Source organism: Ictalurus punctatus, chromosome 1 (assembly GCF_001660625.3).
Source record: "Ictalurus punctatus breed USDA103 chromosome 1, Coco_2.0, whole genome shotgun sequence".
NCBI classification, from domain to species: Eukaryota; Metazoa; Chordata; class Actinopteri; order Siluriformes; family Ictaluridae; genus Ictalurus; species Ictalurus punctatus.
The window spans coordinates 16,995,945-17,008,460 of record NC_030416.2 but is presented as its reverse complement, the minus strand read 5'-3'; the positions used below and the strand labels follow the sequence as shown (position 1 = coordinate 17,008,460).

At 37.9% G+C, this 12,516-nt stretch overlaps 1 protein-coding gene across 3 annotated transcripts; it reads left to right on the top strand.

The window, feature by feature from the left end:
* The first annotated feature begins 5,050 nt into the window (after positions 1–5,050).
* tnfrsf1a (tumor necrosis factor receptor superfamily, member 1a) lies at positions 5,051–12,047 on the top strand. Of its 3 annotated transcripts, none has more exons than XM_017473195.3 (10): positions 5,051–5,237; positions 5,733–5,835; positions 5,980–6,094; positions 6,412–6,543; positions 6,651–6,800; positions 6,912–6,993; positions 8,237–8,307; positions 8,740–8,903; positions 9,000–9,102; positions 9,243–12,047. In XM_017473195.3, exons 2-10 carry the CDS (start codon positions 5,770–5,772, stop codon positions 9,521–9,523), a joined length of 1,164 nt encoding a protein of 387 aa, XP_017328684.1. In that variant the 5' UTR covers positions 5,051–5,237; positions 5,733–5,769; the 3' UTR covers positions 9,524–12,047. The 3 variants fall into 3 exon arrangements, with proteins under 3 accessions (XP_017328684.1, XP_017328669.1, XP_017328675.1); XM_017473180.3 differs by having other exon boundaries at positions 5,051–5,262; XM_017473186.3 differs by having other exon boundaries at positions 5,051–5,262; positions 5,703–5,835.
* Positions 12,048–12,516: the final 469 nt, after the last annotated feature.

Here is a 12,516-nt window from a genome sequence, read left to right as displayed (position 1 = left end):
ATACCTGGCAGATAAAAAAATAACTGGCAAACTTGGCAAAATAACTATGTACAGTCAGTTGTGAACAACATTCTGGAGTGTGTAGTTCATTGTGTTTAAGCCAGTGTGTGACAAAATATGTGCATACACATAGAACAGTATTCTTTCAATCATAGCACAATAGGTGTTAGATAAGTGGGAAAGTATAACACAATATTTAATGAGTTTTTGTTGTCAATTAAACATTTTAATTTGGGAAGAAACCAGAGAACCCAGAGGAGACATGGGGAGAACATGCAAAACTCCATACAGACGGTAAGCTGAATTCAGGATCAAACTGGGGACCCTGGAGCTGTGGGGTGACTACTAAGTTTTTTTTTTATTTAAAAAACGTAAAACATTAAATTACAAATATTCTGCCTAACTTTTCATCAAATACAAATTCAAAATGACTACCCACTCACATAATGTATGTACAATACAGAAAAATACACTCGCTCTAGTAATGATAGAGTTCTGTACTGCAAAGAACAGACTGTGCTCCACTATACACACACACACTACAAACTACACCTATCTTTTTTTTTTTTTTTTGCTCTAACCCACTACTTGGCACAGTCACAGAGAACAGAAAGGAAGTGGAAAATTTTGTCAGGATGTGACCTTTTTTTTTTTCAGTAAGTTGTTTCATCATATACCTATGAGCTCATACATACAGAAGGAGCAGCTATAAAACAGCTGTAAAATATCATACAGAATTATGAAAAGAAACAAATGAGTGGTTATTATTAGTTTAGCATATTGCAAGCTGCATGCCACCATCATCACATTTAGACAAACCATCATTATATATTGTATTTTAGATCATGAAAAGCTTACATTTAATCTAGTGTATCCAAACTGTTACTGTTACAGTATGTAATCCAAAGTTAGTAACTGTTATGATTTGTGACTCTTTGGGTTACGATACTTAAGAAGAGAGAAAGTATACAAAAAGACGGCGCCCTCGCCCCATTAGACACTTCCCACACCAAGGCCTTGGTAGAGTTGCCAAATGACACACAGACACAGATTCAAATGGCAAGGTCTCCTGTTTATTCAAAGAAAGGCAGCACATATATCATGCTTGACACACAACAGAGACAATGGGTTAACTAGGTGGAAGGGCATATTTGCATTTAACAGGAAGCACATCAAAGTAAGAGAGAAACAACTCCATATATGGTATTCAGGAAGCCATAGTATGTTATTTGGGAAGGTATGTAAATGCATAGAAATGGTATTCGAGGAGACAAAGGAATGCACATATGGTGTGGAGCTTTATCTGTCTGTACCTGGTTGGGAAGGGTTGCAGAGGAACAAAGAGGAAAAGGTGTTAACACAGGAACAGAGTGGGAAGAGCATTCACAGTAAGGCCCTGTTTACACTTGTGCGTTTTCGTTTTAAAATGCATAACTTTTCCTACGGTTACTCCTGTCGTCTACACTGCTGTGGCGTTTTCAACCCTCGAAAAACGGAGACTTTTGGAAACGCCGAAGACCCCGTTTTTAGGTTGAAAATTCTGGGCTCGCTTCAGTGTAAACAGACCAAAACCAAGACAGTTGAAGACGAAGGCATGGCTTCACCCACATTCGCCCATGATTGGCTCTTCTGGATCACTGCGTATCTTTTCATGATTCGTCAAGCCCCTACCATATGACCATAACGCTACCCTGATCATATACACAACAACAGAGACTGCACCGCAAGCTTTGCTGGCTTTGTTGTCATTCTTAGCAGCCATTCTGCGGTTAAATTCTGTATTTTATAATACTGCAGCTGCCTACATGTGCAAGAGGCAAGCTATGATTAGAGCAATCTGCAACAAATCTCATTTCAAGCGGCGTAAGCCCTACAATGGAATACTCTGTCTTGGCTTCCTCTGGGATCTCCAGTTTCCTCCAAAAACCATGCCTGTACGTAAACTGGATTCTCTCAATTGTCCCTCATATGACTGAGTGTGTGGATGTGTGTGCATGGCACCTTACGAAAGACTGATGTTTCATCCAGAGTGCATTCCCACTGTGTGCCCATTAGTCCCAGGATAGGGTCCAGATCCACCACAACCCTGACTCGTATAAAGTGATTTCTAAAGGTGAATGAATAAATGAATTAATGACAGTAATACAAAGAAGTCATTAAACTACAAACATGCTACATACACATTACCAGGTTGAAGTGACACAAATCTGATTTTCTGCCTTAATCTGATTTTTTCAGACTATGTGGACACAAAAAGTCCAATCTTTTCCGATTACACCTGAGCCACTTTCAAATGTGGTCTTAGATCAGATACATATGTGACACATACACAGAGGTTTGTTGACAGAGGAGTGGCAGGACATGTTCCAGGGTGGGTTTATTCTGGCACACCCGTTTAGTTCTGCTTTCATAGGTAGTCATGCATGCACTTTAACTGATACCATTTTTTCTGTTATCGTTCCCTGGAATGAAAACAAACATACAAACAAATAAACAAAAACAGTGTATGCCAAATCCTCACCAATTCTTTAGTGTATAAACTCACTTTATTTTGGGTAATTGATCTGATCTGATCCTTTTCCTCTCCAGGCCAAAGAGGAAAAAGCCAAAGAACGTCCAAGCTATTATCAGTGTCAGGTGCAAAAACCAGCGTCTGTCATAGTATGGGGGTGTGTCAGTGCCCATGGTATGGGTAACTTGCACATCTGTGAGGGCATCATTAATACAGAAAGATATGCACACATTTTGGAGCAACATATGCTGCCATCCAGAGCAGGACAACACCAAACCACATTCTGCACGGATTACAAGCGCATGGTTGCATAAGTAGGGAGTGCAGGTGCTAGCATGGCCTGCCCGCAGTCCTGACTAGTCTCTGATTGAGAATGTGTGGCGCATTATGAAGTGCAAAATAAGGCAATGAAGGCCCTGTACAGTTGCACAGCTGAAGAACTGCATAATGGATGAATGGGGGGAAATTCCGCTAGCTAAATTTACCCAACTGGTGTCTTCAGCGCCCAAACTCTTAATAAGTGTTATTAAAAGAAAAGGTGATGTTACACAGTAGTAAACAGTCGACTGTCCCAACTTTTTTGGATTGTGTTGCAGTCATCATATTTGAAATAAGTGTATATGTTCAAAAATAAATGAAGTTCACAAAGTAAAACATCAAATAGGTTGAATTGAATTTTCAAATGACTTTTTTTTTTTGCATTTTCCATACTGTCACAACTTTTTTCGGAATTGGGGTTGTAGAAGGACCAAACCAACTAGTGTGGGAAAACAATTTCCCCAAGAAAATGTGCTCATGTGTTTGTTTTAGGGGACAGATGTATTAAGGGGTACATCTGATCTGAGCAAATATATGGTGCAAGAATTTATGCAAAGAAGCGTGTAATTTGAACTTAAGCTGGGTTTACACTGTACGATTTTGGCCACGATTTGGTTGTATGGGACAAATTTTGAGAATCCTAAAAGATTCCTATAAGCCTAGGCCAAACTCTGTAGTCTTTGATCGCTAGTTTGACATGTTCCCCCGACAGCCAATTAATGGCTGTTGCGATAAAATTTTTTCCTCCGATTAAATTCTGGCAGTGTCAGAAGATTTTATGCACAGTCCTATGGTGTGGCTTCTCCTACTCCATACGAGTCTTCTTGCGTATGTCCGTTTTTCGTGTCTTGACGGACATACAGTCCAACATTAATGACAACAGTGTGACATGGCTTACAGCAGGGATCATGTTCGTACACTCTGACAAGCAACAGTTCCAAAGGACTACTAAAAACTGCACACTGTGCACCCGCCAAAAAGACACAGAAATGCCTTGAACCTTTACCATCATCCAGGTTCTTTAAATAAGCAAACTGGCATCACTTCACACTTTCCAGTCAGTACGTTTGCATGGACAACAATAATCCAATATTAACCCGAGTAAGACAATACTCTGATTAAGAAACTACCATGTAAACAGCAAATTTTTTGACCTTAATCCGATTAAAGTCATACTCGAAGTAAACACAAATCGAATTAAGACATGTGGAGTATTCCTATTTTAGTCGCATTATGGAAGTGCATTACAGATATGTACACACCTTTATTACACTATTAACATCGTGTGAGAGTTTTCACCACAATTTGCGACAGGACACGTACACACATGGCAGCGCTCAACCGTTTGATGGCAAACAAGAGAGCACGACTGTGTCCGAAACCGTGTACTTACCTACTATATAGTAGGAGAAATACATGTATATAGTCGGCGAAGTACATGTATTTCAGTTACTATATAGTAGGTAAGTATGTGGTTTCGGATGCAGCCCCTGACTTCAAGCAGTGGTCTGTTTGCACGTATAGCATGACAAATAATTAACTGCACTTGAAGTTTCGTAAAATTAAAAATAAAACACCCAAAACTGTATATGGTACCATAACAAAGACCAACTGTATGATGATACGTGAAATTCTGGAGGGAACGTCGGACGGCGTGGCGTGGGAACTTTAATGGCGTGGCGTGTGCTGTTAATCGATCTATGTTCTATAACATGTAAAACCTAAACATGAGGGGAATATTATAAAAGCAACTCATGTAAACACCTTAATCACAATATTGTCTTATTCAGAATAAGGTCAATAATTAAACGTAGTCAGCGTTTCATGGCCTGCATTTGCATAACGGAACATGGTAGACGATTGCATTTTATGATGCAATAACATTTGCCTGTCACATGTTGAAATGTTCAGCTCTACAGCATCAACAATTGTACTCTTTTTTTAGTTGTTTAAAACGTTAAGCAAGTAAGAAAGTTTAATCAGTCTTTTTTCCCCCTCAATCTGCTCCCTTGAGTCATTCTCCACTGAAATGTTTTTATCATTAAAAACCAGTGCTTTATGAAGTGTGGAGTTGCACAATCCTCCAAAAAAAAAAGGAAAACCACTCGAGAACACTACTCCAGTATTAAGACATACTTTAGGAGAAGTAAGTGTCTCATATTTCACTGTGCTCATTGGTTGAATCCTCGCAGTAGAAGCAGAAAGTGGAGCCTGAGAGGAGAAGCGCGTGCACGTGACGCAGTTTCTCGGTAAAGCCTGCCTTCCTGTTTCTCCGCCGAAGAAATGGACTGACCCGAGTCTACGTCGTTTTTTCTTTCTTTGTTTCTTTTTACATTAACAATTGCCAATCTCCAAAACCCATGACCACGGCAGAGCGTTTTGTGTTGTGGGATCCGGCTGAAAGCAGGTGAACCTGAAGTCTTCTGTGTTCTGTAAGTTGGACTCAGCCGCAGCGACGGAAACTTCTAGATCAGTATCACTAACCGTGGGCGGCGAAGTGATATAGAAAGTAAAAAAAGTGGAAAAAACAGACGAGATTTTATATTATTCGCGACTTGGTTATAACGTCAGAGACATAGATGTAGCCAGAAAAAAAATATAGATACTAGCGGGGTTTGTGACAGTTGGTTAAATCAGCTTTTTCTCTCTCTCTTTTCTTTGAAGAGACGAATATTGATAGAGCTACTGTAACGTCCCATTTCCTCGAAACTATTCAGTCTCATAGGCCTTCAGGAGAAAAAGGAAGTTGCCTCGACTTTGATCAGTTTATCACTGCTGCCATTTCCATATACGAATACATTTGTTTTAAGTGAAATCACGAACTGTTCGTTTTAATCGATTGATAACGAGGTGTTTTTTTTTTTTATGACAGTCTCCTCTTCTTGTTGTTTCTTCTGCTCAGAGTTGTAATGGAGTGAAACTAAGTACCAAATGCCAAAATGGAAAGCAGGCACCACACGGGGAAATGGAAAAAGATATGTGCGCCATGCATTTTGTTTCTGCTGGTAAGAAGTGCCTTAACAGTGACACTAAGGCATGGTGAAGAACATATTGTTTTGTGTCGTTTAAAGATTCTTTTCAAGTACATTTATGTCATTCATGCAACACCAGTGGTGTTCATAACTCATCTCTTGCTTTGTTTACACCAGACTGTTTTAAGGCAGTGTGATGCTACAGAAGGGCACAAGAACTTTAACAACACAGGGTCATGTTTAGAGAACGAGTACCTGCATGGTGAATTCTGCTGTGATAAATGTCCACCAGGTAACACAAGCCCCGAATGTCTGTAAATGTCTTCACTGTGGTTTGTCAGTGGGATGGGTTCAGGTCTTATCGTAATGAGAAGGAAAAAAAAATACATACGGAATTGCTTTAACTTACAAGGTAAACGTGACCAAGAAACATACTACTGTACGATGCTTGAAGATACTTTCATTATACATAATACACGTCACAGTACTTTGTTCGTTTGTTAATGATGAAAGCTGTGATGCATTCAGAAAATTTGACATTGGTGTAATTTCTCACAATGACTATATCCTATTTAAAAGAATTTATCACACCTATTTCTCTCTTTACAGGATTTAAACTAACACGGAAGTGCAAAGGATCGGGCCTAAGGTCAGAGTGTGTGAAATGCAGCCCCGGATCATATCAAGACAACATGAACCATTTCCAAAACTGCTTCTCATGCCGTACATGCAACCCAGCGTGTAATTGCATTTTCATCCATATCTTTATTGTTCTGTTTGTTCAGCCATGCTTTAAAAAAAGGGGACTCTAACTTTTTATTCCTTTTTTTCTTACTCTATTCTGACAGCTAATGAAATTGAGCTAGCAGAATGCACACATATGCAAGATAGAAAATGTGGCTGTAAGCAAGGATTCTACCAAGAAGTATTAGATGATATTACAATGTCATGTGTACCCTGTCGAAAGTGTGGAGTTGGTGAAATGGAGACCAGATCATGTAAGTTTTCCCCTCTCTCTCTCTCTCTCTCTCTCTCTCTTAAAGTGTATAATATTTGATGGCTGCCATTTATTGTAATCAGTTGGAATGATAATCCTATGTTTTAATCAGGTAATGGGCAGATGAACACCGAGTGTGAATGCAAATATAACCATTATCGTGTGGCTAAAAGAATCTGTGCACAATGCACAAAGTAAGTATTATTATTGTACTATAAGGCATTTGGATTGATCATGTAGTAATGTAGTAATACTATTAAGCATATGTGATTGCTCCGCAGTCTTTAGGATCAACTGAATCTTGAAGCCACAAATGCTCATTTTGTGTTGGAACAGCTGCAGGGTTTATTTCCAGGCATGCAAATGCATATTCATACTATATTAACATTACTAATTAAAGGAGTCAGTGATTATTAAGTCAGAAAACTTTTTTAAAAATATGTATGTTTGGGAAATATTCTGGCAGCTGTCAGAGAAAAAACAACAACAAATCGTGTCTATGGTGAGCCCCAAACTCATGTAAATATGAATAAAACAAATGATGTGGAGCACCAATTCCAACCACAATCACAATTCTTTTGACTTCAGTTAAAAAAGTAATTCAGGTGTTCTAGCGTAGGCATGTATTTTGGGTGTTTGGAGGGAACAGTGAATGGAGTTAGTGTATTTGTTTGAGTTTCAAAACATATAGCTTTACCTAATGTCAATTCAAACTATTTACTATATTGTTAATTCCAGTAAAAGTAGAATATGCCCGGATATGAACAGGAGACTAACGTATGTTGTATGTATGTCTATACAGATTTAATCGTTGTAGACTAAACTCTACTAGCATATTTTAAGACGTATTGTATTGTCATGTCAGAATTGCAGTAAATTAAGATTTTCAACTTGTAAAACGCACTCATGTTTTGTCAAGCCTGTAATTATCTTTTGCACGTTATAAATTTTATGGAAAGCTCAGATTTACAGTGTGAGAATTTACATTAAAAAAATGAGAGCAGCCGTTAAAGGTAGTAAGGAGTCTAATGTCAACATTAATGCTCTATGTGTCTCTGAGATATGCAACATCATTCAATTGGGTCGCTACTTCTTTCATCGGTGTATGAATAATAACAATATATGGGAACAGTGAAATGTGTCCTAACAGTGGGAAATGTGATTAAAACACATTTTCTAGATTTGTTTCTGTCCTAAGACTTTAATTGAACTTTAACTGAGCAGACAGACCAGTTTGTTTGTCAATTTTGGCATTTGTATTACGTTATCATTATGGTTTTCACCATTATGCCATGCTGTGATTTACATTTCAATCAAATTATAGTGTTGAAGCATCAGATAGGAAAGCTAAAGAACCAAAAACTGTAGAAAAGATAAAGTGACAGTGACGTATTGCCTGAGTAGTGGTTCTGAAAAATATTTGGTGCTCTTTTCCAGCTGCAGTTCTAAGTGTAGTGACCTGTGCACACATGGTGTCAAGACTACGCCTCCTAGCCATCCTAAATCAGGTTTGATACTGAACACTTGACCTGGTCTCTTCTCAAATGCTGAAGTGTATATGTGTGTATTAGGGAGGGGAAGGGTGAAATTCTAGTCTTATTTTGTAATGTGTACTTAAAATATAGTATAAAATCATGCTATTAACTCAGCGATATACATGGGAAATGTTTCAATTGTGTCAATTCAAAGCAGACCATGACTCAGAGTCTTAAAGGCAATTCGGATTTCAAACGAAAATGAATAATCAGGGAACTTCCCTAGAAAATTCAACCTGTCACGAAACGTGCTTAATGCCTTACCTGCTGAGTCATTATTGGAATTGATGATAAAGCTGTATCTCCCCTAAGATGACTTGTGTCTGAATATTACAGAGTAATTATCTTTTATAATTAACTTTTTTTTTTAAAATGTCACTAATATGGTTATGATTTCATTTCTAGGTTATCCTTTACAGACAATCGTCGTGCTTGTGTGGGTTTGTCTGTGTTTGGTAATTGGTTTGCCTTGCATAGTTAGCTTGTATAAAGGAATTAAACACTGGAAGAAGCGGAAGCAAAATCAGTACAGTCAGTCATCCGAGTCACATGACCCAGAGAAGCAAGGGGTAAGTAAGGTAGTGTAGTGTAAATGCTTGTGGGATTGTAATGTTGCCTATTGTGATATTGATGCATATGACCTGTTTTATTTTTGGTGCCCACAGAAAGAAACACATAAATGCGTACAAAGCAAAGATGATGTAAGCAGGCTGTTACCAGTTCAGCCAGACCCTGTGCTTCCTGATTGCATTCCCAGAGAGATCAAAAGTATGTGTGTGTTTGTGTGTGATTTCCTGCCTGCAGTATGATTAACATTAGTTAACATTTTTGTAGCTTCTGTGTGTGTTTTTTTTTAAATTACACTCACACTTTGCCTCTCTTTCTTATTCAATTTCTCCTTATTGTAGCTCATGAGTTTGTTTACCTTGTGCTGGAAATTGTCCCGGTCAGTCGCTTTAAGGAGCTGGTGCGTCGTCTGAACGTCTCTGAGCAGGACATTGGCAGGGCAGAGAGAGATAACCGAGCGTTTGCTGATGCCCAGTACCAGATGCTGATGGTTTGGGTTGACAGTGGCACTAGAGGAGGGAAAAGCATCCTGCCACACTCACTATTTCAGGAATGTGTGGACAGACTGAAGGATATGAATTTGACTGCTTGTGCAGAAAGCATAGAGGACAAGTATGCCTGAACTCTCACATGTAGCACATGCACAAAACAACATACTTACCTTATAATTAAATCAAGTATGGATACACTGTAATTAAGAAATTCTCAGAAATTTCAGTATTGTGTGCAAACTATTATAGCAGTGATGCGCAGACTCTTGTAGTCTTTTTAAATAGCATTATGGTTGTACTGCAGAGTTGCTAAGGTGAGATAATGTTAATGTTTTAATGTGGATGCTGTAAACCTCTTATGGGCTGCTCACTTTAGCAAAATATTTGTTTATGACAGTGTAATCAATACTGCATTACAAATTGGACATATTTAAAAGAAACAGAAACCATTCCCTATTTTAATTCATTTTAGTATTATTATCTGAGCAACTCTGCACAGTACAGAACCACACTAAATGTATATGGGCATTTTGCATATATTGCATATAGGCCCCTCAAGTGGTCTTTGTATTCTTAATGGTTCTAGATATCTAAAGGGGTTCCCCATAGAATGTTTTCTGAAAGGGAAACCCTCTGTTTAACAGTTCTACACTATTTTAAACCTTTATGGTTTTCATAGGGGGACAAACAAAAGATAACTTTAAGGTGTCAGATGGAACCTTTTGTTAGCACGTGTGCGTTAATGTAACTGTGGTAACAGTATGTTGATTTCTTTGTCATTATGCTTAGAAACATGAAAAAGTAACCGCACCCAGTAACCACAGCTATTTTCTAATACCTGGTTTTATACAATTTGTGTTAATCATTACCTTTATTTTTATGACTACGCTTGCATTAAGATTTAAAATTATATTTTGTTTTGTCAACAAATGAATTCCTAAGAATAGCTTTAGGTTATTTAGTCTTTATATGTTTTCTTTTCGGTTCTATTATTAGGTATGTTAGGTCTGTTTTCGAACTTCTGCATTAAGAAATCAATTTGTTTCTCTTTCAGCTACTGCTTTGATTACAAAATTTACACATAAAGAAATAGATTGACAAAAGATTAATTGTCATGCTTTGGCAAATGTAATCAAATGTGGCAGGGTTCACAATTTTGGTTTAAAATGCGGCTATGTGCTGCTTTGTAAACTTTAATTTGTTTTCATGTGAAAGATATTTCAGCACTAACAGAAAGTGGGGCAGGGGCTATTCTCAAAGTTAGAAACCTTTTATATTTTATTACATTTTATTATAAGAGGTTTATACTAAACACCAATTAATGGCCTTTAAGCAATTCAGTGATTGCCATGGTCTCAGACAGTTCATTCATTCATCTTCAGTAACTGTTTATCCTGGTCAGTACTATGGCCAACCACTTTAAATGTATATATTTTTGTCTTCACGGTGCTGAACAAAAATACATTTTTATTTATTTATTTTTTATATTGTATGTTGTTATTATTATGAGACAAACGTTTTTCCCCTTTTCCACATATTCAGTTATTTCAAAAATATTTCTGGGATGTCATATCTCCTATCTGGCAACGGTAAAAGAAAGGCTTCACACATTTGCTTGTTACGTCTCAGAAGAAGCCCCCTCTGCACTCCCTGTAACTATACAGGTCCCAACAGTACCTATTGTTGGTTACTTAATTCCTGGGGACCATAATCTTCCAGGATTGTACATGGAGACTCAACAGAGACATAACATCTAGCTCAGGCAATGTTAGGCCAGTGCTATTCCTCCATAATTAATACAGTGCTTCCCTCTACTATACCAATGCAGACAAGGCCAGACTATGACATGTCATCAGATCAGCAGATATGACAATCACCTGTAAACTTGACCATCTTCCTGACCTGCATGACTACGGGACCAGAAAGAACAGACTAAATCACTGCTGGCACTTTTCAAAGTAGCAAGCCTATTTTCCAAATCTTTACTTTAATGGCTTGTATTCAGTTCACTGTGCCAGTGTTTCACATGTGAAGTGAGGTAATTAATCTAAATTGTCAAATGGATCTACTTGGGATTCCCAGTCATGGCATAGCACAAAGTTGATTTAAAATACTACCACTTGTATGCTCAGAAAGTCTTGTGTTTACTCTTCATTTCTAAGTTTAATGACTGGCATGTTGTCCCTCAGCATTCCACATTGGGCACATTATCCCTTTTCTAATTGGTCCTATACTTTTATACTTCCCTGCTTGCTTCTACCATTCTGTCATTGATAGTTAGCATGCAATGTTGTATGGGTTTAACTGAAACAGATATAATATGTGAATATGCAATTTGAATGCTGATTAGACCAAGAACCACTTAGTCTTGTTTCCTGTTATATTTTTATTCCATGCCTGTTTGCACATAATATTGTTAAGACTTCTTTGGGCGAGTGTGTATTGGAGAGAAATGCTGATGCTTGATCCTGATAAACTTCTACTGCTGTGGTTCATCTCTCACCTGTTGATCCATCAAATTCATCTTGATGCTCTACTATTTGGAGAGTTCTGTATTTGTAATTGTTCCTTCTGCTGTTGTGGATGACCCCTTGTGGATCATACCTTGCAATAATAAAGACTGCCCTGTGTTTATCCAAGGGCTCTTATTCACAACATTGCCGTACAGAACATCCTTTAACACGCTTGTATTCAGCATGTACAATAACCACCCATTTGATTTTGGAACACCTGTGCACCTGCTCACTAATGTAATTATCCATTTAACCAATTATGTGGCAGCACCATTATGCATAAAATCATGCTCACATAAAACATCAGAATGTGGAAAATATGATCTCAGTGACAGTGGTTCTTGGTGCCAGACAGGCTGGTTTGAGTATTTGAGAAACTGCTGATCTTCTGGGATTTTCACACAAAACAGTCTCTAGAACTATACAGAATAGTATGAAAAACAAAAAAAAATATCAGAGAGCAGCAGTTCCATGACCAAAAATGCCTTGTTGATGAGAGAGATCAAAGGAGAATGGCCAGACTGGTTTAAGCTGACCTAAAGTCTACAGTAAATCATTTAATTTATTTTTAAAATCCATGGCATACATAAAACAGGTGAATGGGCTGCAAC